General features: G+C 32.3%; 1 protein-coding gene across 1 annotated transcript; it reads right to left on the bottom strand.

The window, feature by feature from the left end:
* Positions 1-252: 252 nt before the first annotated feature.
* Positions 253-24,901, bottom strand: LOC140446184 (fatty acid synthase-like). The gene is made up of 7 exons (XM_072538719.1): positions 24,521-24,901; positions 17,035-17,511; positions 15,268-15,530; positions 12,119-12,507; positions 5,781-5,958; positions 5,078-5,612; positions 253-463 (listed from the first exon to the last, which is right to left on the bottom strand). Exons 1-7 carry the CDS (start codon positions 24,687-24,689, stop codon positions 351-353), a joined length of 2,124 nt encoding a protein of 707 aa, XP_072394820.1. The 5' UTR covers positions 24,690-24,901; the 3' UTR covers positions 253-350.
* Positions 24,902-26,330: the final 1,429 nt, after the last annotated feature.

Genomic DNA, 26,330 nt, shown 5'->3' with positions numbered 1-26,330 from the left:
GATATGTGTACCCTTTTATTGTACATCCTTGCAATAACTTGCCTGTTATCAGATCAAACTCTGGGACTTTTTTTTGCGTTTATATTTTTCAAAATTGTATTTCTCAATTCGGTAAGCGTAAAGATTTTAAACGGTTAATCCATTTAAAGTGGGGCTTCTAAGAAGTTATGAATTTCGCTATAATTGTCGTTGGGAAATTTGATATCTAAAGTGAGAATTTTATACACTGATTAAAACAACTACTTGGTTAAAACGTTTATTTTCATAATTTTAAAACCAATAATATTTGTTAAAAAATATATAAAAGTTAGAAAAAATTAAAAACTTTAATAATTAGCATACAAAAACAATCACAATTTATGTTTATATGAAGTAGATGAATCTTTTAATAACCCAAATTTGATTCCGGTAATTTCTATTCCTGGTGATTTTATATTTGGACCATATTTGTGCACTGGAATTTCTACAACAAAATACAATAATAATAACGTACAATTTCGCAATATAGACCATTGCCGAAGCCTATGAAAATGTAAAATTGAGAAAATATAACAAAAATTAAAGAACAAATAACTATTATAGGAAGTGGAAGATGAGTGAGTTCTTAAGGCTAAAAACGATTTATAATGATTTCCATCAAAACTACAAACTATGGAAAAAAAAAACTCAAATTGCAAATTGTAGGCAATAAAACCACATATTTAGGAAAGAAAAATAAGATAATCTGGACGATTTATAGTCATTAAAATTATAAAAAATATAATTTTGTATAATTCTTTATAATTTTTTATAATTTTTTTAAATTTTTTAAAATTTTTTATTTATTATAAAATTGTTTATAATTTTTATAAAATAATAAGTATCTGCAATGACAGGACTATCACATGAGTCGGTTAGAAAGGTGTTGAAATTACATAAGTTTCACCTGTACAAAACACAAATTCTTCAAGAACTACGCGATGATGATCCAGACCGACGAATTGAGTATTGTGAACTCATGACTGAAAGAATTCGCGTTGAAGCGAGAATGTTAAAAAATATTTTTTTTTTCCACTGATGAATGTACTCTTATGCTGAATGGTAATGTAAATAAACAAAACTGTCGGTACTGGAGTGATGCGAACCCGTATCGATTTAGAGAAGGTCACACTCAATATCCTGCAAAACTGAATGTTTGGGCAGGAATATTAGGCGATGCTATAATTGGCCCCTTGTTCATACCAGGCAATTTAAGTGGCGAAATTTATCTCTATATGCTGGAAAACACCATCGAACCTTTAATTGTGCATGAATTAGAGCACCAAAGGGACGATCAAGGCAACCTAGCACTAGACGAAGATTTGCTGCACTTACAACAGGATTGAGCACCTCCTCACTGTGCAGCTCCAGCTAGGCACTGGTTGGATACTAATTATCCAAACAAATGGATTGGATAGAGAGGTCCTATTGAGTGGCCACCGAGGTCACCAGACTTACCGCCACCTGACTTTTTTCTATGGGGTTACCTCAAGTCAGTTGTTTATAAAATTCAACCTGTGTCACTTGGGGAATTGCGAGAAAGAATTACGCAAGTATGTCGCGCTATCACTAGAACAACATTTGCAAGAATTTGAAAATAGGCTGTATTATTGTTTACAAAACAACGAACCCACTTTGAACCTTTACTTAATTGACATTTTTAACAAATTTGTAGTTCAACAAAAACCTCATTAAATTTTCCATTTAAGCCAAAGTTTCGCAATTATTGCTTCACCCTGTATAATTATTATTTATACCATTGGATAGCATTTTTTATAGTCTTTTCAATGATGTATCACAAGTAGGGGTTTGCAATTTAAACTTTTTTGGTTGTGGTGGGTGGGGCCTAGGGAGTTGATGGGGGTGAGTTCTCTTTCATATCATTTTAGTTCCCCCTTACTATTCTAGAAACGGTTTCAAGGATTTTTCGATATCAGCTCTTTTTCGTGAGATATAGCCCATTGTAAGTTTTAAAATGTACTGACACACTGTATATTACGGTATACCGCAAGTTTACTACACTCGTCTCGATTTTTCGAGTCACGCTAAATAGGATTTCGGGACCGTTCAAAACATCATGCCGAGCAGATCAGAAGTATTCACTTCAATAATTAGGCAACAGAAGATCGAAAGATTCCAGCATAATCTCAACACCAATCTAAATAAACAGTGGAATCATCCAATAGATATTAAACAACGAACAATTAAAGCAAAAACAGCATTCTTTAAGATGAGACTCATTTTTGAAGACCAAAATATAACATTAAAAACAAAAATTATGTCTAGAGTAAAATGTAACCGGCTAGATAAATATCATATCGTTACAAATTTCTGTTTATGCAGGTGATATAGCTATCGTTAGCAGGAGCAAGCAACGACTAATGGAAATATTTAGGGAAATTGATCCCGAAGCACAAAAAGAGGGCTGAAAATAAGTGAATTAAAACGCAAATACAAGACAGTCAAAAGGACACCTGACAATGAAAATAATATCGCAATAGACAACTATATTATCGAACCTGAAGAGGTTTTGCCTATTTGAAGGTAGAAATTAATCAAAAGGCGAAAGTAAATACCGAAATTAATGCACGTGTTGCCAGTGTACCTATTATGCTAATAAAAGATTGATGGCATCAAAATTATTAGACAAAAGAACCAAAATGACTATTTCCTCTTCCTCTTCATCAACTTTTTCCTTTTCAGTGGTCGCAATTCATTTCTGTCCATCCGGTCTTCTTCAACTAAACCTTTCTCTCTCAAGCCCTCTGTTACGCAGTCTTTCCATCTTCTCCTCGGTTATCCTCTACCTCTCCTTTCATCAATTTCTAACAGCTCTATCATTCGTCCCACATAGTTTTAATCTCTACGTCTGACATGACCAAATCATTGCAGTCTTTGTTCTTGAATCTTTTTTGAGACTGTCAGGATGACTACAGATTTGGTATACAGATATAGAAATAAGAACTATCTTCTTCTTCTTCCTCTTTATAAGCAATTCTGCTTGTTCATTGGCGAATTAATACCTCTATGGAAAATTGTCACTCCATCTTTTGCGTGGTCTTCCGATACTTCTTCTGCTGATTGGTGACTTATCTCTTGCTATTTTGATGAAACGGATCTCCTCCATTCTGCTTATGTGGTTATTCCATTCTTTTTTTCTATTTTGTGTCCATTCATTTATACACTGTACGTTTTCTTCTAATGTCTCTACTTCTGTTTCGATCTCTCAGCATATTTCCTGTAATTCTTCTCAGTACTCTCATCTCTGCCGTTTCCAGTAGCCTTTGCGTTGTGGCTGTGTTGGGTCTTGTTTCTGAGGCATATGTTATTATTGGTCTTACACTGGCTTTATAAATTCTTAACTTCATCTCAGTGTTCATGTGTTTGTTTCGCCTTATACTGTTATTAAGGCATCCTGCCAGTCTCTTTGCTTTTTGTACTTGATCTCTCACTTCTTTGTCCAGGTCTTCATAGCTAGACAGTTTAATTCCCAGGTATTTTATTTTCATTACTTATTCAATACTGATGCCATCAATTTCTATTTTACATCTAGTTGGTTTTTTGCTGACTACTATTGTTTTAGTTTTCTGAGATGAGATTTTCATATTAAATTCTTTTGCTCTTATGTTAAATCTGTGGACCCGTCTTTGTAGACTATTTTTATCTTGGGCTATCAATATTGCATCGTCTGCGTAGCAGAATATTTTTATTTCTTTGTTTTCCATTCTTTATTCTCCTCCTTTGTTAACGCTTTTGATGATGTCATCTATAATCAAAATGAAGAGCATGCGGCTCAATGAATCTCCTTGTCTTATTCCGCTGCCTATTTCTATAGGTTCTGTAAGTTGCCCATCTATCTTCCATTTTGTTGTTTTGGTAGATGTTTTCGATAGTTTTTATAATATTTAGGGAAACTTTTTTATTATACAGAAAATGGATTACATCTTTGAGTCTTACTCTGTGAAACGCTTTCTATAGGTTAATCAGACACAGAAATGCTAGTCTATTATACTCTAGTGATTTCTCAGTAATTTTCTTTATAACGAATATTGCATCTGTACACGATCTTCCACTACGAAAACCCTGTTGTTCATCTGCTAAACTTATCCTGTGATTTATTAGCACTTGTCAAATTTTAGTTGTAAGTTTAAGGGTAGTATTTAACAAGTTTATACCTCTGTAGTTTTCTGGCTGTTTTTTATCTCTTTTTTTGAATATTAGAATTAGTTCGCTCGTTCTCCATTCTTCTGGTATTTTATTATAATTTTTTTAATTAATGTTGTTAATTGTTCCGTCATTGCTACTTTACAATATTTCAGTAATTCGTTTGGTATCCTGTCTTTACCTGCAGCTTTTCTGTTCTTCAAGTTTTCAAGAATTTTCCGAACTTCCTGTACATTTATATTAAGTTCTTCATTTGTGGTAATTTCTGGTGTTTCCGGTTCTATCGTCGTTTGTTCTTCCTCTGCATAGAGCTTTTTTAGGTTGTCAGTCCACGTATCGTTTTCTATGTGTTTTGGTTCGATTAGTTCCTTTACCTCCGTTCTTTGACCTCTTATGAAGCCATTTCATTTCTTTCGAAAAGCGTTCCCAGTAATCAGTTTTTATTTTTCTTATGTGCGTGTGTTTCGTTTCTAATTGTCTTGTTATTATTGTATGCCTCTTGTGTTTTGGTTGACATGTATTTCAGGTAAGCTTTTTTCTTTTCTTTACATTTTTCCTTCACTTCTCTACAAAACCATGGAGTTCTTCGCCTTGGGAACGATTTATTTTTATTTATATTTCTTTGACCAAGAACTTTCTTGTGTAAAAAGATGAACTATGTGGGATGAAATGATAAAGCTGTTAGAACTTAAGGGGTAAAAGAGATAGAGAAAAACCGGGGAGAAGATTAAAGGACTGTAAGGCAAAGGAGAGAGGAAGATTTAAATGAAGATGACACGATGGACAGAAATAAGTGGCGAACAATAGTAAGAAACAGCGATTCCTGAAAGGAAAAAAGCTGAGGAAGAAGAAATTGTTTCTGGTTTATTATAATTTTGATTTCAAAAGTACTTACTTGCATTTCCAGCAGATTTATTAACTGTCCTCAAAAGTATCTGCGGATTAAAACAACACGTCTCTATTTTTTGGGGAAATAGAATATATCCTGGCTTATCTACTGTAAATATTCGAATCATCGAATCAATAAAACTAATCCAATTATTATTCCATTCAAATGTATATTTTCTGTTTTCATTAATATTTTTCACATCTTCATTATTGCAATCAATCAAATCATATTTAGAGTCTAATAGGTAGCTGTGGAATTTTGTAGATGTGGACAATCTAGAATTTTCTTGGTTAAATATCATAGATAATGATTTATCCGAAATATTTTGACTTGAATCTTGCATCATTAATACTTTTCCTGTTACGATAAGTAGATGTCCGTTCGAAATTTTGAAATCGCCGGTTTCCTTATTAATATTTATTATTAGAGAAAGGTGTTGTACTGCAATTGGAGCTGAGTAAAATTGAATGTTCTTCATAAGTATATCCATGTGTTCAAAGTCGTTGTGTTTAAGTTCAGCAAATATTTTCCAAGTTAAAACCTAAAATATAAAACTTAGTATGATTACTAAAAACAATTTAATTGATTTATTTTACTATAATTTTTATTATCTAATAAAATAAATAAAAATAATTATTTAAACTTAAATTCTTTACATTTTATATTCCAGTTTTTACTTGCCAGATCAATTTCCTAATGCTATACATACCAAGTATCCAGCAGCGGAGTACATTGATATGCCATCAATAGATGCATCTTTTTGCTGAACGTTTGGGCAAAAATCAATTGTATGGAGAATTTCTATATATTTGTGTGCTTCTTTACTTTGCTGGCGAACTGGATTATAAATATTCTCAAGACGAGGAGTACCTCCAACGTTGTGAATTCTATAATTATTAAAAAAATATTGGCAGTGAGCAACGAAACCGAAATTAGTTACAGATATAATTACAGCATCATAATAATAATATAATAATAATAATAATTTGTTTGTGGTACAAACCCACTTAGCAGACCACCGCTACCAAACATAAACTCTTGTAAGAAACTAGGCGCGCTGTTACAATTTATGAACACTGAAGTCCTACCCAATTATATCGTGGAAGCTCATACATTGGAATATTTGCGTATGCTGATTTACTATGCAGCAACAGCAATTGCTAATGTTATGGGCATTAAGATCAGAAAACGACGGGGTACTAATATCGAAAGGACAGATAACAGAGTTGCACCTTGAAAAAAATGGCTGCTAATTAAAATTGAAGCATTACGTAGGGACATTGGTCAAATCACGAAATATGTTCGAGGAACAACAAGTAGAAAAGTAATCAGAAGAGCTGAAGAAATAATGATAACCACCGCAAGACACTCACAATATAATCCATAAAACAACAAAGCACAACAGTGCCTGGATACATTAAAACAAAAACTTTCCGTTTACTCAGGCCGACTAAGGAGATACCAAATTAGTAACAAACGAATATCCGACAATACGCTTTTTGAGAATGCCGAGAAGGCGTTCTATCGGAAACTCAATTCTACTGCAGATAGTGCCAATAAATTGTACCCAAGCCAAGAAGGAATCCATGAGTTCACATCGTTCGATTTGTGCAGTAGATGATACAACACCGATCAAACTGAGGAAACCAGAAATGCGCATGTACTACTATAGATAATGGGAGTAGGAAGGATGTAAAATTGATATATTTTCTACAGAAAACTCCATTCTTACTGCATTTCTGATACTGACTATTGTTGCAACTGGTTATTAAAAATATTCGCGCAATCTATTGATTTGTTTAAAATTCTTTTGTGCCTTCCTATAAACCCAGAATGCTGGTTTCTTCTGTGCCTTCTTCAGAACTTTGTCCCAACTCATTCACCCTTACATACTTCTATACCATAGCAAAATCCCTATCAGACGGTAACATAGTGTGTCTCACGACAAAAAAACAGTGCTGCACTTGTTTAAAGTGCCTTAAGGCTAACAACTTAACCCAAACAGCAGTTAGACTGGAATCCCATCTAGAAGGAACATTTTTTTTTTAGTCTTTCGTTTCACTTTATCAGATTTTAAGCAATCAAAGAAGTAAGCATTTTGAACGTTCCGACTCTCTATCTTCGCAATTTTTTAATGCCGCTGAAAGACATGGAGGTCTTCAACGTGAAACTACTCTACTCTACTCTACTCTACGACAGGATCTGTATGTGGCAGGATTAGCTCGTCAAAATGTGCATATAACTGCACGTGAACTCTATTGGGCCTTAGAAAATACCCACAACATCACTGTATGTGACCAAACTTTGAGGAATAGGTTACATGAAACTGACCTGCACGCCAGGCGTCCATTAAGGGTTTCCATGTTCCGTCATGGAAATCGTGGACAAGATCAAGCTGGGCACAAGAACATGTGCAGTGAGGTTTACAAGAATGGAGTTCTGTGTTATTCACAGATGAAGCTAGGTTTCGTCTTTACTCTGATTAAAGAAAAGTGAGAGTTTGGAGAGGACCTGGTCGACAAGAGAGACTCAGCCATGTATAGGCTGTTCGTCCATAGTGTGGTCTACTAAGATATGATAAAGGCTGGAACAATGTTTCATCATCGAATTGTTCCCGTTTTTGTAGAATTCACTTTAAATCAATCTTAATATATTGATTGTATCTTAGGACTTGTTGTCCTTCAATTTTCCACTGCTGCAGGTAAAGATTTGCGTTATAGTCGCCTCGTATTTCGGTGAGACTGTGTAAAAATATATTTATCTGTAATAAAAGCAGACAATAAAAAATAAAATAAAAGTACTGTACCAGGAGTAGTTATTAACTGCAAAATTATCAATGACTAAGATGTATAATAATACAAAGTTTTAATATTCTCATCGATATTTACATTTAGATGAGCCTGGTAAAATATGTACAGTCGCTCAGATAAAGTTATCATCGATGCATTCTTTGCGTAAGATAACAATTTTTGCCTGAGCAACCGAAACCATAAAGTAGTTTATCCCAATAAATTTCGTTTCGACCGTCCAGTGGTTTACAATTGGGTAGGCAGGTATAATATTTTATATTATTTTAAACTTTATTTTTAAACGAAATATTGTTTATTTGGATGAAACCTGGTATGGTATTCATGACACCGTGAAAAAAGTTGGACGAATAATAACAAAAAGTGTTCTAATTCATTACCGCCCAATAAAGGACAGAATTATAATTTTACACTGCGGTGTAGAAAATGGATGCATCGACGATTTATTATTAATATCTGTAAAAAAAATAAAGACGTGAATCTAGATTATCATGAGGATAGGAGGGTTTAATTTGTGAATCATGGTTTGAAAAATCTATATATATATATATATATATATATATATATATATATATATATATATATATATATATATATATATATATACATATACATATACATCGCACAAGAAGTTCGAGCGTCAATTATAATGCTTTCAGCTATCAATATAATGGAAATGAAGTATAAAAAAAGTTCAACTCAGGAACCATAGATGTAAACGTTTAATGTTTTTTTTTGAAGAAAAAAACAGAAGTTAGTTTTTATAAAACTAACTTCTGCAGCTGAAGAGCCAGCGGAACCCTCTAATCAATTGGAATATCTTTACAAAGCCGTGTAGTAAAATGTAAGCGACATTTTCAATACCTCTCTGATGATACCATCCAAACATATGCTGAAACATGTTTATGAAGAATTGTGTTCTAAATTGTCTAAATCAGAAGCAATTGTAGAAACATATTTATCAGAGTGTCCAAAGCAATCTGCTACAAGACTATAGGAGAAACATCTTACCTACATGACAGGACAGAGAATTATAATTTTACACTGCGGTGGAGAAAATAGATGGATCGATGATGTATTATTAATACCTACAAAAAAATATTAAAGGAACCTCTTCTTCCGAGATTACCTAAATATAGTGTGATTATCATGGACAACGTATCATATTATTCAAGATTAATGAGAAAATTCCAAATATTACTTGAAACAAATTACAAATTCAAGAATTTGTTTGAGAAAGATTTGTACTTTGAAGCATCATATAGTAAAAAGGAATTGTTGGAAGTTGTTGACAGTAGACAGTATCAGAAGGAATATGTTGTTGATAACTGTACTCGCAGTAATGGGCATACCGTGCTTGGTATGCCCAGTATTACAATTACTTCCTCCTTACTATTGTAAATTGAACCCAATAGAGTTAATATGGACACAACTTAAAGGTAATAGAAGAAGAAGAAACGTGGCTCCTAAATTTTTGTCTACTGCTCTCCAGTTAATTAGAAGAGAAGTCACAAAGATCACAGCAACCAACTGGAAAAGTGTAATCAAACATGTAATCGCAGTGGAAAATGACTATGTTAAATATTTACCAGCATTAACCAAATGAACTATAAATATAGAAGATACAACTGATACTAGTGACGATAACAGTGATTATGAGTAGATTATTAAGTTCTTATTTCCAACTAGGTGTTAGTTGAAACCTTTATTTTTATTGTAATTGTACAAATTCTCGTTTTGCTTATATATCTTTGAAAATAGAGTACAAATACACTTCATGATAGAACAAAAACATACAACATAATTTAATTTAAAATAATCAAAGTACAGGTTAAGTTATTATAAAATACCTGCTAGATATATAAAAAAGATGTTCATAAAAGTTTTAGACCTATTACCCATTTTTAAATTATTGAGATACTAAGTCTTCTCTCACACGGTGTCAAACCAAAGTTGTTAATAGAATACGCTGTATATAATTTAAAAAATTAATTCTTTATTTTTTTTATTACAATAACTAAGTTATCAGGGATAAAATGTGATCATAAGTTTTAAAACTTATGAGCAGTTGTGTTATTAAAACGTTTGTATACTAAAATACTTGTACATAAAAAATTTATTTAATTGTATGTGATAATTACTTTTATTAACAATTTTTTATAGGTATTGTTATTTTACAATAAGTTCTATTTAGCCGAGTCGATTAGTGTTATCACTTCCCAGATATATCAGAAGTTAACAACACCAATATTTTTTATTTAAACTTTATAGAAAATGAAACTTTTTCTTAAATAAAAATAAAAACTTTTATTTAATTAAAAATTAGATATCTACGCTACTGTTCAATAAAGTAGTGGTAACTCTAACAGTGTTGCCATTTTAGTAGTATTTTACTCCTCTGGTTCCTATAAATTTTCTCACGAAATTACGTGTCGACTATACATGCAGGATAATGCAAGGCCACATATTGCAGCAACAGTAAGATATTGGTTTCATAATGAGGATATTATACCTTTACTGTGACCAGAACAATCGCCAGATCTTAATCCCATCGAGCATATATGGGATATGCTTCAGACAGAGATTGCTTCTCATCTGCACAATGTTTATACTAGACAAGGTATTCAAGACCTTCTTAAACAGGAATGGATCCCATTGCCTCAAAACGAAATTAAGAATTTAGTTTTAAGAATACCAATGAGCTGTCAAACTGTAATTAATGTTGCTGAAGGAAACACAGACTATTAAACACAATTTGAAGTGAATACTTCTTATCGTTCGTTATGATGTTTTGCACGAGTCCGAAATCCTATTTAACGTGACTCGAAAAATCGAGAAAAATTATAAAAAATTATAAAAAATTATAAAAAATTATAAAAAATTATAAAAAATTATAAAAAATTATAAAAAATTATAAAAAATTATAAAAAATTATAAAAAATTATAAAAAATTATAAAAAATTATAAAAAATTATAAAAAATTATAAAAAATTATAAAAAATTATAAAAAATTATAAAAAATTATAAAAAATTATAAAAAATTATAAAAAATTATAAAAAATTATAAAAAATTATAGAAAATTATAAAAAATTATAAAAAATTATAAAAAATTATAAAAAATTAGAAAAAATTATAAAAAATTATAAAAAATTATAAAAAATTATAAAAAATTATAAAAAATTATAAAAAATTATAAAAAATTATAAAAAATTATAAAAAATTATAAAAAATTATAAAAAATTATAAAAAATTATAAAAAATTATAAAAAATTATAAAAAATTATAAAAAATTATAAAAAATTATAGAAAATTATAAAAAATTATAAAAAATTATAAAAAATTATAGAAAATTATAAAAAATTATAAAAAATTATAAAAAATTATAAAAAATTATAAAAAATTATAAAAAATTATAAAAAATTATAAAAAATTATAAAAAATTATAAAAATTAAAAAAAATTATAAAAAATTATAAAAAATTACAAAAAATTATAAAAAATTATAAAAAATTATAAAAAATTATAAAAAATTATAAAAAATTATAAAAAATTATAAAAAATTATAAAAAATTATAGAAAATTATAAAAAATTATAAAAAATTATAAAAAATTATAAAATATAAAAAATTATAAAGAATTGTAAAAAATTATAAAAAATTATAAAAAATTATAAAAAATTATAAAAAATTATAAAAAATTATAAAAAATTATAAAAAATTATAAAAAATTATAGAAAATTATAAAAAATTATAAAAAATTATAAAAAATTATAAAATATAAAAAATTATAAAGAATTATAAAAAATTACAAAAAATTATAAAAAATTATAAAAAATTATAAACAATTATAAAAAATTATAAAAAATTATAAAAAATTATAGAAAATTATAAAAAATTATAAAACATTATAAAAAGATTTTTGTTAGATTTTTATGTTTTGTATTGAATTTTATATTAAAAATTTACATTAAATTACTTTTCTTTGATTATTTCATTATAAAAAAATCATAGTACACTAAAATTAAGGTGAATTTATTGCTGACTTATTAGGCATTCTAACGGTAGGTATGTAATTCTTTAACATTAAATTTAAATTTATGTATATATAAGAAAAAAATGTGTGTTCCACATACATTTTTGATGTGTTTATCTACATTAAGTACACCTTTTAGCTTTATAACCCTTTTGAAATTATAATCTGACATAAATCAGCATAAAAATAAAAATAGTTAGTTACTTACTTTCCTAAAGAACATAAAAAGTTCTCCAAACTGTCAATACCTCCTGCTTTTTTCATTAGTGAAATATGAGGAACATTAGGGTCCAAATTGGCTTTAATTATAAATTGTAAAGTTCCAGTTGGACATATCTCCGCCGTGACAATATTGTCTGGCAGATGTTTAAAGGTTTGATAAAAATAAACTGCACAACATACATTGTTAACAAAATACTCAGCTGAGCATGTTTGAGCTAAGGAAGATGCCCAATCTCTCTCCAGAATGGATGTTGATAGCCATTTAGGAGATCTTTTTTTTGGATGGGGTATAATTTTTTGTAAATTTGCCACTAACATTGGCCTGGCATTGTCTAGGTATTTAGAATGAAAACCATATCCAAAAGTTGGAAGAATCTAAAACAGAATTTTATATATTATAACAAGAATTAAAACTCACGATGTGAATTATTTATAATTATTTATTCAAACAGTTTAGCACATGAACAACAGGGTTTTCGTAGTGGAAGATCGTGTACAGATGCAATATTCGTTATAATGCAAATTACTCAGAAATCACTAGAGTATAATAGACCAGCATTTCTGTGTCTGATTGACCTAAAGAAAGTGTTTGACAGAGTAAGACTCAAAGATGTAATCTATCGTCTGTATAATAGAAAAGTTCCCCCAAATATTATAAAATTTATCGAAAACAAAAAAAAAGTAGATGGACAACTTACAGAACCTATAGAAATAGGCAGCAGAATAAGACAAGGGGATTGGTTGAGCTCCATGCTCTTCAATTTGATCATGGATGAAATTATTAAAAGCATTAACAAAGGAAGAGGATACAGAATGGGAAACAAAGAAATCAAAATACTCTGTTTCACAGACGACGCAATATTGATAGCCCAAGATCAAGATAGTCTGCAAAGATTTAACATAAGCGCAAAAGAATTTAATATGACAATCTCATCTCAGAAAACTAAAACAATAGTAGTCAGCAAAGAACCAACCATATGTAAAATAGAAATTGATGGCATCAGTATTGAACAAGTAATGGAAATAAAATACCTGGGAATTACACTGTCTAGCTATGGAGATCTGGACAAAGAAGTGAGAGATCAAGTACAAAAATCAAATAGACTGACAGGATACCTTAATAACACTATATGGCGAAACAGACACATTAACACTGAGATGAAGTCAATAATTTATAAAGCCAGAGGAAGACCAATAATGACATGCCTCAGAAACATGACAAAGGCTACTGGAAACAGCAGGTATAAGAGTACTGAGAAGAATTACAGGAAATACGCTGAGAGATCGAAAGAAAAGTGAAGACATTAGAAGAAAATGTAACGTACAGTGTATAGATGAATGACACAAGAAAAAAAAAGAATGGAATAACCACATAAGCAGAATGGAGTAGACCCGTGTCGTCAAAATAGCAAGAGATAAGTCACCAATCGGCAGAAGAAGTATCGGACGACCACGCAAAATATGAAGTGACAACCTTCCATGGAGGTATTAATTCGCCAATGAACAAGCAGAATTGCTTATAAAGAGGAATAAGAAGAAAAAGAAAAAGATTTATTCAAACGTTATGATATTCTATATATGCTATACTTAAGTAACTCCACATTAAAAATAACCGGTCTTTTATATTGAAGATATAAGTTCTAGTAAATTCTGGACAATGATTCGTAGTTCATAATGGCAGCTTTTATATCCAGAGCTGGCAAAACCGAACAGGAAATACCAAAGGTAAGAAAAACCTACTCTTGAGGTGGTATATCATTTGTTCTGAAGACTCGATACTCGAAAAAATGGTCAATAGGCATTATTAAAGTGTTAACATAACATCAAGAATCCTTTATTCTTGCTCTTACAATAAATAATTTAAAACACGATTGGATATCATGTTTGCCACCGATATTCCTTGTCCCAAAATAAAAACCAGTCGAAAGGTTTCGTTTTTACAAGCTTACACCTGGTCATAAAAAGTTTTGTCCACGTATTTTAACCCGCTTTACAAATAATTAGTTAGAAAAACAAATATTATTGTATTATTGTTTACTCAGAAGTTGGCCAGTAAGTCTTATTGTTTTCAGAATTTTTATTTAAAGGGTAATAAATCTTTTAGTTTTATTGTTTTATTTATGCATTTTCTTCGTAAATATATGGTAAAAATGGTTTATTGATGAAATGATATTAAAAAATAACTCACTTTATGAAAATACATTAAGACCGTTAAAACCGTTGAATTTGGCGGTTTGCTTTCTTCCTATAAATTGTTGGATTGGAGCGGCGTTTCGGCATTCTATAATCGCAGCTTACCACGTATAGTATGCGCCAAAAAGCATTCTATTTTCACGTCTCAAACCAGACACTCCCACCAACACATCAGTGTAATTCTCGGTCGCCTTGCAATTTATACGCGTACTATAGGTAAAACTCTTTTCGTATATAGCAGAAAAATAAAGCAAAAAGTTAATCTTAGTTTTTAACAAGGTTATGGATGAATCAACGTTTTGTAACCAGGTAATTTTGTAAATGTGCTACATAAAATAGAGTGCTCTAAACTCATCAAACATTATTTACTACTTATTCGACTTAGAAATTGTTTCGAAGAAGAATTCTTCAATCCAAGTCTTCATATTCAGCCAGTTTCAACCTCTGGCTCGCCACTTATGTTATAGAAAAGAGACAATTCACGGCAGGCATATTGGGGACGGTGTATTGGTTGAAAATATCTTATATCAGCACGGGAAACGGTCCTGTACCGTATCTATATGCACCTATCTCGTACAGATAGTGGAGTACGAACTTTGAGTTACTGACCGTATTCGTCAGTAACTTTGAGTTAGTCCGAGGTGATCCCCAGGCGAAGCTTTATCTTATTCCTTGTAAAATCTGGTTATAGAATGTTTGATATCTAGACTCGCATAGAATATTTGAAATAAGGAAGCCTCAGTCAATTTTTGGTATAACCAAAAGTGATGGAAGCTATAAATATTTGAGATTAATTATGCATATCTAAAAACCCTAATACTTAATTTTCATATTTCAAAGAATCGCACTACATTTATTACACTTTTCATTGTATTAGTCCAGTAAGGAATTATAAAATTAAAATAAGTCACAAAATTATTAAAACATAAATATGCTACAAACTTTGGCAAAAATATTTTCTTGTTGCAACTGCTTAACATATTTCTCAATATTTTCTGGTTCCCCTGCTATTGTGGTTTTATCTGTGGTATTGTAACACACTGGATAAACATTTGGAGGACATTTTCTTTCAATGACGTCTGCTGGGAGAGATACTGCTGCCATTACCCCCAATGGAGTATTCGAATCCAAAAGCGCTCTACCCATTCCATAAGCTATGAGAACTGCTTGTTTAGCTGTCAACGCGCCATCGGCGTAACCGCAGGCTACAATGGAGAAGGAAATATATCAAATTAATATTTGATTAAATAATAGAAAAATATAAATGTATGTTATAAAATTTTTTGCTACACAAATCATATATCTGTGCAATAAATATCCATATGTTGGAAATAATCATGTCATGAGGCAAATGCGTTGAGATCTAAACTTTACCATGAGTTGGTTATTGTATATTACAATATCTGGGACACGTAATGAGAGGACAGCGATATGAACTGCTAAGGCTGATAATAAAGGGAAAGATAAGAGGAGGAACGAGTATAGGAAGAAGGAGAGTGTCATGGTTGAAGAATTTAAGAGACTGGTTTAAATGCAGTTCTATAGAACTGTTCAGAGCAGCAGTAGATAGAGTAAAGATAGTGATGATGATATCCAACCTCCGATCGGGAGACGGCACAAAACTGAAATGTACTGAAGTAAAAAATACACAGCAAAACAATAAATAGAAAATTCAAAGAAATCGATAATACAACGGAAAGCATAGAAGAGAAGATAGACCTTAATAATACGATAGACGACATTAAAGACAATTTTATGAAGAACGAAGAAGGTAAGAATAAGACATGGATGACGACAGATTCTGTAGCTGATAGAAGAAAGAAGGAAAAACAAGAACAATAATTCTATGTATAAAACATTACAAGGAGATATACAGAGAAAGATCAGAGAAGCCAAACCGAAAGAATTGGAGAAAAAGTTTCAAGAAATCGAAATTCTACAAAATAAATACGATGACTTCAACGTGCATAAAAAGGTAAGAGAAATTACAGGCAAATGTAAAAACAGAAGAGTAAGTAAACTTGTAATAATACCTGGAAAAATTACATACGAAATTTATTTTTTGATGACAGGGAGAACCAGTCCCAAATTACAGAAACAGGACCACCTATACTAGTGGCACAAATAAGAGCAGCCATAATATCACTAAAAGAAGGGAGAGCTCCAGAACTAGAGGAGTACAGTCTGAATTTCTTAAACTCTTTGATGATGAATATTTATGAATACTATGTAAAATATTCAATAATATCTATGTCACAGGCAATGTTGCCGAAAAGATTGGATAGTTTCAGAATATATTACGTTACCAAAGAAACAGGGAGCGAAAAAGTGTGAAGAATATAGGCTAATAAGTCTAATTAGTCATACACTAAAACTTTTTCTTAAAATTATACATGGTAGAATATACAAGCTAAGCGAAGAGAGGATACAAGCCACATAGTTTGAATTCATGAAAGGCATAGGTACGAGAGATGCACTGTTTAGTCTACAGGTATTATTCCAAAGATACAGAGATATGACTTGCGATATCTACACCTGCTTTGTGGACTGCCAAAAGCATTATGGGTAGCTGGGGAAAGTCAGTATGACTAAATTGACAACTGTAAGAATTTTTGATAAAAAATCATTATACTTCGTTACGTTAACAGAACAAATATTTTTAAATAAAATTTTGAAAAATCGACATATCAAAAATTCATATATACTCACAAACTTCTCCTAAAGAATGGCCAAAAATTATGTCAGGTTCGATTCCAATGTGTTTAAGAACGTCAGTTAAAGCTATCTGCACCGCTACTAATGTTACTAACGAATTAACAATATTGCTAAAATCGTCTGTAGTGCCATGTTTAATAATATCAATTAATTTTACACCATAAGGCACTAAATAATTCTCCGATCTTATTATAGATTCTCTGAAGACGTCCAGTTTCAACATACTTTTAGCGGCAATCCCAAGTTCAATGCCAAGTCCTGGATACACAAACACCAATTTGGGACGGAGCAGGCTTTTAGCAGCAAAAATTTCCTTGTGAAATGTTTCACTTAAAAGAGCATATCCTCTATACAGGTGTCCGCTTTTAATTGGACCGTAGTGTGCATCGTTAATTGATGATAAAAACTGTTCATCATGCTGATTTTTTTCAATTCTGCCTATGAGATGTTCCACATCTTCTTTTGTCTGACCTAAAGTAATAATTAGATTAATTTATATTTATTTTGTTAATATTATTTTATTAGATTATTTTTGTTTATAAGATTTATATCTTAATGCATCAAATAAACAAAAATGTTTATCATACAAAATGCTAGGTTCTCACTGAGCACAAAAACTAAGGAGTCGTGAGTTCGAATTCGCTTGAGACGAGAATTTTTGTTAAAAAAATCTCTTCTTTGTTGCATTTTTACTTAGTAACAAGATAATTACTCAACATATACACAGAACACAACAAAGACAATTTATAATAAGACAATTGTAAGCCTATTATACTTCTTCTTGTAGTACCTATCCATTTCGGATGTATGTCGTGCCATGATACCATCATGGCAATCTATATTTTGCAAATTGCGGCCCTAAAACGATTGAGAAAGTGTTTGTTGTGTTGAAGCGCGTACGTGGATTTTTCAGTTAGGAAATTCTTCGCCTTTCTGGTCCTCGTTTTCCTTTTAGTTTTCCTTGAAGAATTAATTGCAGCAACCCATATCTTTGGCTGTTCTTCATGGTGTGACCTAGGTATTCAGTTTTGGCTGTTTTCCTTTTTTTCCTTGTATTTTATCTATTCCCGGTGCTTTATGGCTTTTTTGTATGTGGATTGCAGTTTGGCCCCCTCTAGCGTTGGGGGTCTAGTTAATTCATTTTCTTCTCCATCTTCCCCCAGTTTTTGTTGTTGTACCTCCTGCCGTGCCTGCTGCTGCTTCTGATGTTGTAGTGGTGGTTGTGTCCCTTTGTTTAGTAATTCCTTAAAGTATGTCATCCAGGTTCTCTTAATTTCGTCCATATCACTAATGATTTCACCCTTCTTATTTTTGCAGAGGCAGGTTTCCGTTTTGTACCCCTGTCTTAGATGTTTGATAAATTGGTATACACTGCATGTTTCGTTTTCCTTAAACTCCCTCTCTATGTTTAGTATCCCTTGGTTTTCGTACTTTCTCTTTTTCTGCCTGTACAGTTTATCTGCTCTTCGTCTTTTGTTCTCAAGTTCTGCTTTTCTTTCCCTAGTACGTCTGAGTATGTAATTCTTATGTGCTTCATTTCTTTCCTGTATACCTTGTTTGCATTCTTCATCGAACCATGTTTCTTCTCTCCGTTGTGTCTTTGTTCCTAGGACTTCTTTCGCTGTGTTGAGTACAATACTGCTTATGGTGTTCCATTGGTTTTCTATTGTGGAGTCTGCTCCAGGCACCTTTGCATTATTTTAAACCAATTTGCTAAACTATTTCTCTACTCTGAACCAATAACTTCAAAAAATAGCTTGTTTGATTCAACACAGAGATCTGACACCATCTTGGTGGAAAGTTATGTATCCTTGAAAGCTTTATTCAATTCTGGAAAAATTACTTGCAAATAAATAATAGTGTCCCATTTAGAATTGACAGTTGTGGGTAATTATGGGATGCATAATATGGAACGTGAACATACTAATTAAGAAAGCAAGTGCGTGGCTATAGCTATAGAGCTAATAAACTTCAATCCCGTGCTCAACCACAAAGCTTTCACAGTTCAAATATCTATGACCTCATAATCCCTCCAGAAAACATAATTTTGCAAGTGATTTTAAAAATTTGATTATTTTGTAAATTTGTTCAAAATTTCGATATTTTTAGAATAACATTGGAACCTCAAGAAGAAGTGTCATCACTGGAATTCTGTTGTATTAAAACACGATCATACTTAAAAAATAAAACTTATAATAAATTAAATAAAATTAAAATTAAATTAAAATAAAAAAATAAAATAGTATACCAATTCTTACGATTTCCATCTGATAAGTTTCCACGATATCATATCTTTCTACTAAAACTTTTCAATTTGATGTGTTCTTCGTTAACCATAAGCTTTCTTAGATTTTTTTATAATAGAAATAAATAAAGGGAAAATTCTCACTGGTTGGCTATATGCAATAGTTTAAATGTAAAACTTGTAGTGTGATTAGTACAGTACATTCAACCAACTAACACCTCTAAACGATTAATGGAATTCGCAGAAAACCTTTCGTTGTACTAAAAGGCACGGTAAACTGCACTGGAGTTCTCCATAATCTTTTTAATTACTTACTTAGTTTAGAATATTTTTGTCTGTATTATCAGTTAGAGTTAATTTGTATAAAATGAGGAGCAAAAATTCAAATGGAATTTTAAATATTATTGTTTATTTGGCTAATAATGAATGTATAAATATAATGGTTAACCTTCTGTACAATTATTTTGTAAATAACAGTATAATAGTGTACTTATTGATTATTTAAATTTATAAATCATCATCATCGTCACTAAATTCACTACCGCTATCATTATGTAAATCTATAATCACGGGATTAATTTCACTAATTTTATTTTCCCGGATCCACCACTCTTGTATTAATTTTTTTACGGTTTTGGTCCATATTTCCGGAGTTGCAGTTTTAAGAGCTTCTTGTCACATTTCCCTAACTGCATCGTCACTGTATCCACTGCATCCAACGTGATTATCATAATACGTTTTACATATACCGTAGATGTGTTCGATGGGATTAAACTGGCAGTGATACGGCAGTAAGCGTAGTACTTGATGTCAATAACTTGATACAATTTGGTCAACTATATAAACTTGGTCAACTTTTCTTGTACAAGAAAAGGTGATTTTATAACATTTTATCTGTTTCCGTCACTACTTATTATTTTGTCGATTATATGTACTAGCTGTACGGACATTAAGCAATCAGAAGCAGCAAATGTAAGTAGAGCCTATAATAACAGGATGGCAACTCAAACTTTTGATATATATGAAATTGCTTAGAATTTTATATACCTGCATAGTTCCATCAATAATAAAAAAACTTTTATAAGTCTTCAGATGTGCCGAAAATATTTGTCTAACTTTAAGAAAATATAGAAAAACACTTTTGGGTATGGAATCATACATACCCATTAACTCGGCCCACGGAGCACAGAGTCATCTTCTCTGTCGCTCACGTGGGTAACTCCAACCTGGCGCGTCCAAGCCGCGGGGGTGGGCATCTATCACTTCAGTAGGCCGGAGTGAATAGATGGCTAAGTTCAGGTTGGGACCCAGTTCTGTGGGGTATAACACGGACCCCTGCCTAGGGATACAGGTGAAGACCACAACGGTAGGCACGGCGGAGAAGAAGATCTTCGGTACGGCGTGGATGGCGGATGGCGAAGTGGCATCCCTTGATTTTAGGGATTGTATAAAATCAATACTCTATTCTAAGACCACAACGGCGATGAAGGTAGATGAGAACAAAATCGAAACGGCGAAGTCGGCGGAAGTGGCAGGAATAAAACACAAGAAGGGAAGATCGATCTCTAAAGTCCCGAAAGACAGTCGATCTAGAGGAAGGAAACCTTGAGGAAAAATTACCTGGTCCTCCAGGTTGGGGGTTTAGGCGTCAGGCCAGTTCCCTGTCACTTGTAAAAACTGGAAATTACTAAAAAGCCTAATGCTTGCCTCGGAATTTCGGACGGATTATATGGAAAAAGACACAAGCTACGGAAACGGATATTGAATATTGGTACATGGAATGTCCAGGGAATAAGAGTAAAAATGGAAGAAGTTATTCATGAACTGAAAAACGCCAACATGGATATAGTAGTCTTGACGGAGACTAAGAAAAAAGGAACTGGCACAGAAACTGTAAATAACTATACACACATATTCAGTGGCATCCCAAAACACCAAAGAGCAAAGAGAGGAGTCTCTGTAATGATACACAAAAAATTCAAACACAAAATAACTGATTTCGAGACAATCGACGAAAACATCATACGTGTTAATATCAACATAAATCAAACGCCAGTGACAATTCTTGGAGTCTACGCCATCTCAGATGACGAATCAATTGCTGCTAAGGACGAGTTTTTCGAAAAATTGAACGACATAATCACCAACATAGGAAAGTCACGAGAACTGATAATACTGGGAGATCTGAATAGCCGGGTGGGTCAAAGAATAAACAGTGAGGTGATCGGTCCCTACGGTGAAATAAACCTGAATGACAATGGAGAAAGGCTGATCCAAGTGTGTCAGAGTCATACTCTGAGAATAATGAACGGCTTCTATAAACACAAGGATATTCACAAATACACATGGGTACAACATACAAGGAATCTAAAATCGATCATTGACTATGTAATAGTCAAACAAAGCACTACCTTAAAAGTGAATGATGTAAGAGTACTTAGAGGACCGACGTGTGGTTCCGACCACTATATAGTTAGGACAAAAATGGTATTTCCTTTTAAATCTAACAAGGACAATAACGTTAATGAGGAACCTCAACAAACAGAAGTGATAACGAACAAACGATATAACTTAAACAGCCTTATCAACGAAAGCACAAGAAACCTATACCAGCACAGATTAGACGAAAAGTTGCTACATAATATAGAAGACCAGTCAGTAGAACAAATTTACGAAAACATAACGAGTAGCATCAAAGAAGCAGCAGAGGAGGCCATTGGACTAAAAACTAATTCCGCTAGTAAAAAACTTTGGTGGAATCAAGAAATTGAAGAACTAGTACTTCGGAAGAAAAAAGCATACCACAAATGGCTAAATACAAAACAGGAGTTGGATAGAGAAGAATACAAAGATATTAAAAAAAGAACACGACAACTAGTAAACACAGCTAAACGAGAAATGTGGGACAAAAAATGCAAAGAGATAGACACATATATGGGAGGTAGAAAATGCTCAGAGACGTGGAAATTCCTGACAAAAGTTAAATCAAATGAAAAAAGAGAAACAAACATACAATTAATAACAACAGAGAACTGGATCCGACATTACGAAAATCTATTAACAGAAAACAGAGAGGAATATAGAGAAATGTCTCCAACTGAAATACACATACAGGGAGAAACGATAAACATCGATGAGAGGACTGTCATAAAAACGATACAACTACTAAAAAATGGTCGAGCTGCAGGTCCGGAGGGAATTCCAGCAGAACTAATCAAATGCGGTACTAACAAACTGTTTGAACGATTAACCTGGTGTATAAACCAATATCTAAACGGTGCACCAGTCCCGCATGAGTGGAAAGTATCCTTCATATCATCTATACATAAGAAGGGAAGTAAACTGGACTGCTCAAACTATCGAGGTATATCAGTAACCAGTACCTTAAGTCGCCTATATGGAAGGATACTTCGAGACATTATCGAACAAGAATATAAGGAACAAGAAGAAGAGGAACAATCTGGCTTTAGAGCGGGAAGGAGCTGCACCGATAATGTGTTTGTTTTGAAACAAATAATAGAAAAAAGATCAAGTACCAATCAAGAAACCCACCTTATGTTTATAGACCTTCAGAAGGCCTATGATACTGTACCCGCTAAAAAGCTATGGAAAGTTTTGCAGGAAACAAACATTAACCATACAGTAATTAACGCCCTTAAACAGCTGTATGAAGGATCAACATCGGGAATAAAAATTGGAAATAGACTTTCAAAAAAATTTCCTGTAAACAAGGGACTCCGGCAGGGGTGTTGCATATCCCCCACATTGTTTAAAATCTACGTGGCGAAAGCACTGTATCAGTGGAAAAGAAAGTGCAGAGGAATGGGCATTGACCTGGGAGAAACTTGCCTATATACCCTACAGTTTGCAGACGATCAAGTCCTTATAGCCAACGATAAAGAAGACCTGACATATATGGCCAGAAAACTACAGGAAGAATACAAGAAGTGGGGTTTAGAACTCAATACACAAAAAACAAAATATCTCCCAATAGGCGCAGAACTATCCAACATTCAGATGGACACAACCGAAATTGCATTCTGCACTGAATATACCTACCTAGGAATTGATTTCGACACCACAGGCACAGACAATAGGGAAATTAGAAAACGAATAACCCAGGCCCGTAGAACAATTGGATGCCTTAACGGAGTTCTTTGGAGCTCAGAAATTGGTAAAAGACGAAAATACAATATATATGAATCTCTCATAAAAACCAGCTTAACCTATGGTACAGAGACATGGAGACTAACAGAAAGCAATAAAAGAAAACTCGAAGCAACAGAAATGGATGTATTTAGACGATCACTTCGAATATCTAGAGCAGACAGAATTAGAAACGATGAAATAAGAAATCGGATGGGGGTAGATGGATCACTGGCAACAGACATAGAAAGGAAACAACTTATATGGTATGGCCATGTTCAAAGAATGCCAGAAACAAGACTACCAAAAATCGCCATGAAATGGATACCACCAAATCGTAAGAAACGAGGAAGACCAAAAAGAACATGGAAGGAGGGAATAACAAAGGCAATGAGCTCCCGAGACTTGACCGAAGAACAATGGAATGATAGAAATTCGTAGAAATTAGGCATCGGACAACGACGCAAGACGTTTTGAAACCGATATATATATATATATATATATATATATATATATATATATATATATATATATATATATATATATATAGAAAAACACAAATATAAACAAATACCAAGACCCATACAGTATAAACACTTGTTTTCCCAATACTCATTTCCTCTGAAACATAACCCATTAAAACAGCAGACAGGAATCTATTTGACACATTTAACATATGGTCCACCATTACAGAAGAATGTTTGGAATACCTTAGATACTTTAGAGAATATATACATCCAGTTCTTGATTAGTATAACACCCACGGTGTCCCTAGAATGTCGTATTTACAAAGATATTAACCTTATTTGCTTATATTACACTTGCAGACAATACAGGAAGTCTAATGAAAAACCGAATAAAAATGGAAGCAGAGGTCGATGAAAAATGGAGAAGCTGCTAATACAAACTTTATGAGTGCAGTATGAGCAATTCAAAATAGAGAACGATAAACGAATAGTACAAAAAGATACTGCTCTCTGAACAGCTTTGGAAGAATATTGAAATTTGTAATCAGTACACATCTGCTAAGATGTACCTAATAGAACAAGAATATGTATTAGTTAAAGTTAAGAAATTAATTAGCCTTACCTGACACTGCTACTAATCTCGGAATTTTTGGAAAAATTGTGAACGCTTCTTCATAACAACTTTTTTCTTTTGGATTAACACTGTTCTCTTCACCGCCCTGCATATATGTATTTTTTCTATCAGACTCTTGCACTTTACTCACTGCATTCTTTAAAATCATCGTAGACATATTTTCTTTATTTGGTTCTAAAGACGCAACGGAATGAATTTGTTAACTTTTTTTATTGATTGATTTAATTGTTTGAGATAAATCAAAAACAAATATTCCAAAATTATTACTTTTTCTGTTTTTATCAGGTTAACTTAACAAAAAGGTCAGATCTTGCCAGCAGTAGAGAACAGTTTATTGACCTTCGCCCAAGTACATCATTAAAAATAATTTATAAAAAAAAAACATCTAATAGTGATGCAAGCAGTAAACGTCACACTCAATTTTTGAAATATTTTCTGTAAAAGTCATAAACAATAATTGTAGGGATGTGAAGAAATAAATATATACACACATTTCTTGATTAATGGTGTCCGATAGTAAACAGGATCCCAATTTGATTAGAATATTAACTTAAAATATTAACTATACAGTATACATATGAAGTACATTCAACCAACTTACACCTCTAAACGATTAATGGAATTCGCAGAAAACTTTTCGTTGTAGTAAAAGTTGTAGATCAAGGTCTGCCACAGGGTTCAGTATTAAGTCCAATAGTATTTAATAGTTTGTTTGACGGAAACATAAATGTTTACAATATGCAAATGACATCTGTATATATGTACTCTACCCAAAGCACCTACGACGGTTGTCTATGGTCATTAAGGCATATAGTCGAAATTATTATACAATGGACAAATGAAAATAATATGACAATGTGCCATAATAACGCTACAACTCATATACAACGACATAACAACTCCCTTTGCTACCTGAATATATATTTAAATAGAACCTACCTTCTTCTTCTTCTTTTTATGTAGACATGAATCTGTGTTTCAATGTGCCTCCAGTAAGTTGTCGTTCCATCGTTTTCATGGTCTTCCTACTAATCGTCTTCCTATTAGGGAACCGTCTATTGCCGTCTTTAGTACTTTATTTGTTGTCATTCGGCTTATATGATCATTCCATTCTACTCTTCTATTTCTTACCCAGTTCTTGATGCTCTCCACCTTGCATCTATGTTGTATATCTGTACTTCTAGCTCTGTCCCATAGTGTCTTACCATCAATTTTCCTAGTGTTCCAAGTGTTTTCATCTCTGCTGTTTCTAATATCCTTTTTGTCCTCTCTGTGGAAGGTCGTGTTCCTGCCGCATATGTCATTATTGGTCTGATGACTGTTTTGTAAATTCTACCTTTCATTTCTTTCCCGATATTTTTATTTCTCCATATTGTTGATTCATATCATTCAGGCAGCCTGCAACTGTTTGCTCTGTTCACTTGCTCTTCCACCTCAGTTTCGAGCTTTCCGTAGCTAGATAATGTGATGCCTAGATATTTAAACTCCATCACTTGTTCTACTATCTGACCTTCCAGCTCCAATTTACATCTTAGTAAATTTGTTGTTGTAACCATGCATTTTGCCTTTTTTTGGGGAAATTAACATGATAAATTTTCTTGCGGTTATATTATATTGGTGCAACATACGTTGTAAATCGTCTTCACTTTCAGAGAGTAGTATTGCGTAGTCTACATGGCAGATTATTTTTAGTTGTTATTTCCCATTTGGTATCCTTTTTTAGTTCCTACTTTTATTTTATTATTTCATCTATAATCAGGTTGAACAATAGAGGACTCAAAGAATCTCCCTGTCTTAT

This window comes from Diabrotica undecimpunctata, chromosome 7 (assembly GCF_040954645.1).
Source record: "Diabrotica undecimpunctata isolate CICGRU chromosome 7, icDiaUnde3, whole genome shotgun sequence".
NCBI lineage: Eukaryota > Metazoa > Arthropoda > Insecta > Coleoptera > Chrysomelidae > Diabrotica > Diabrotica undecimpunctata.
Note: the sequence above shows the minus strand (reverse complement) of the source record. Positions and strands in the feature narration are given on the sequence as shown.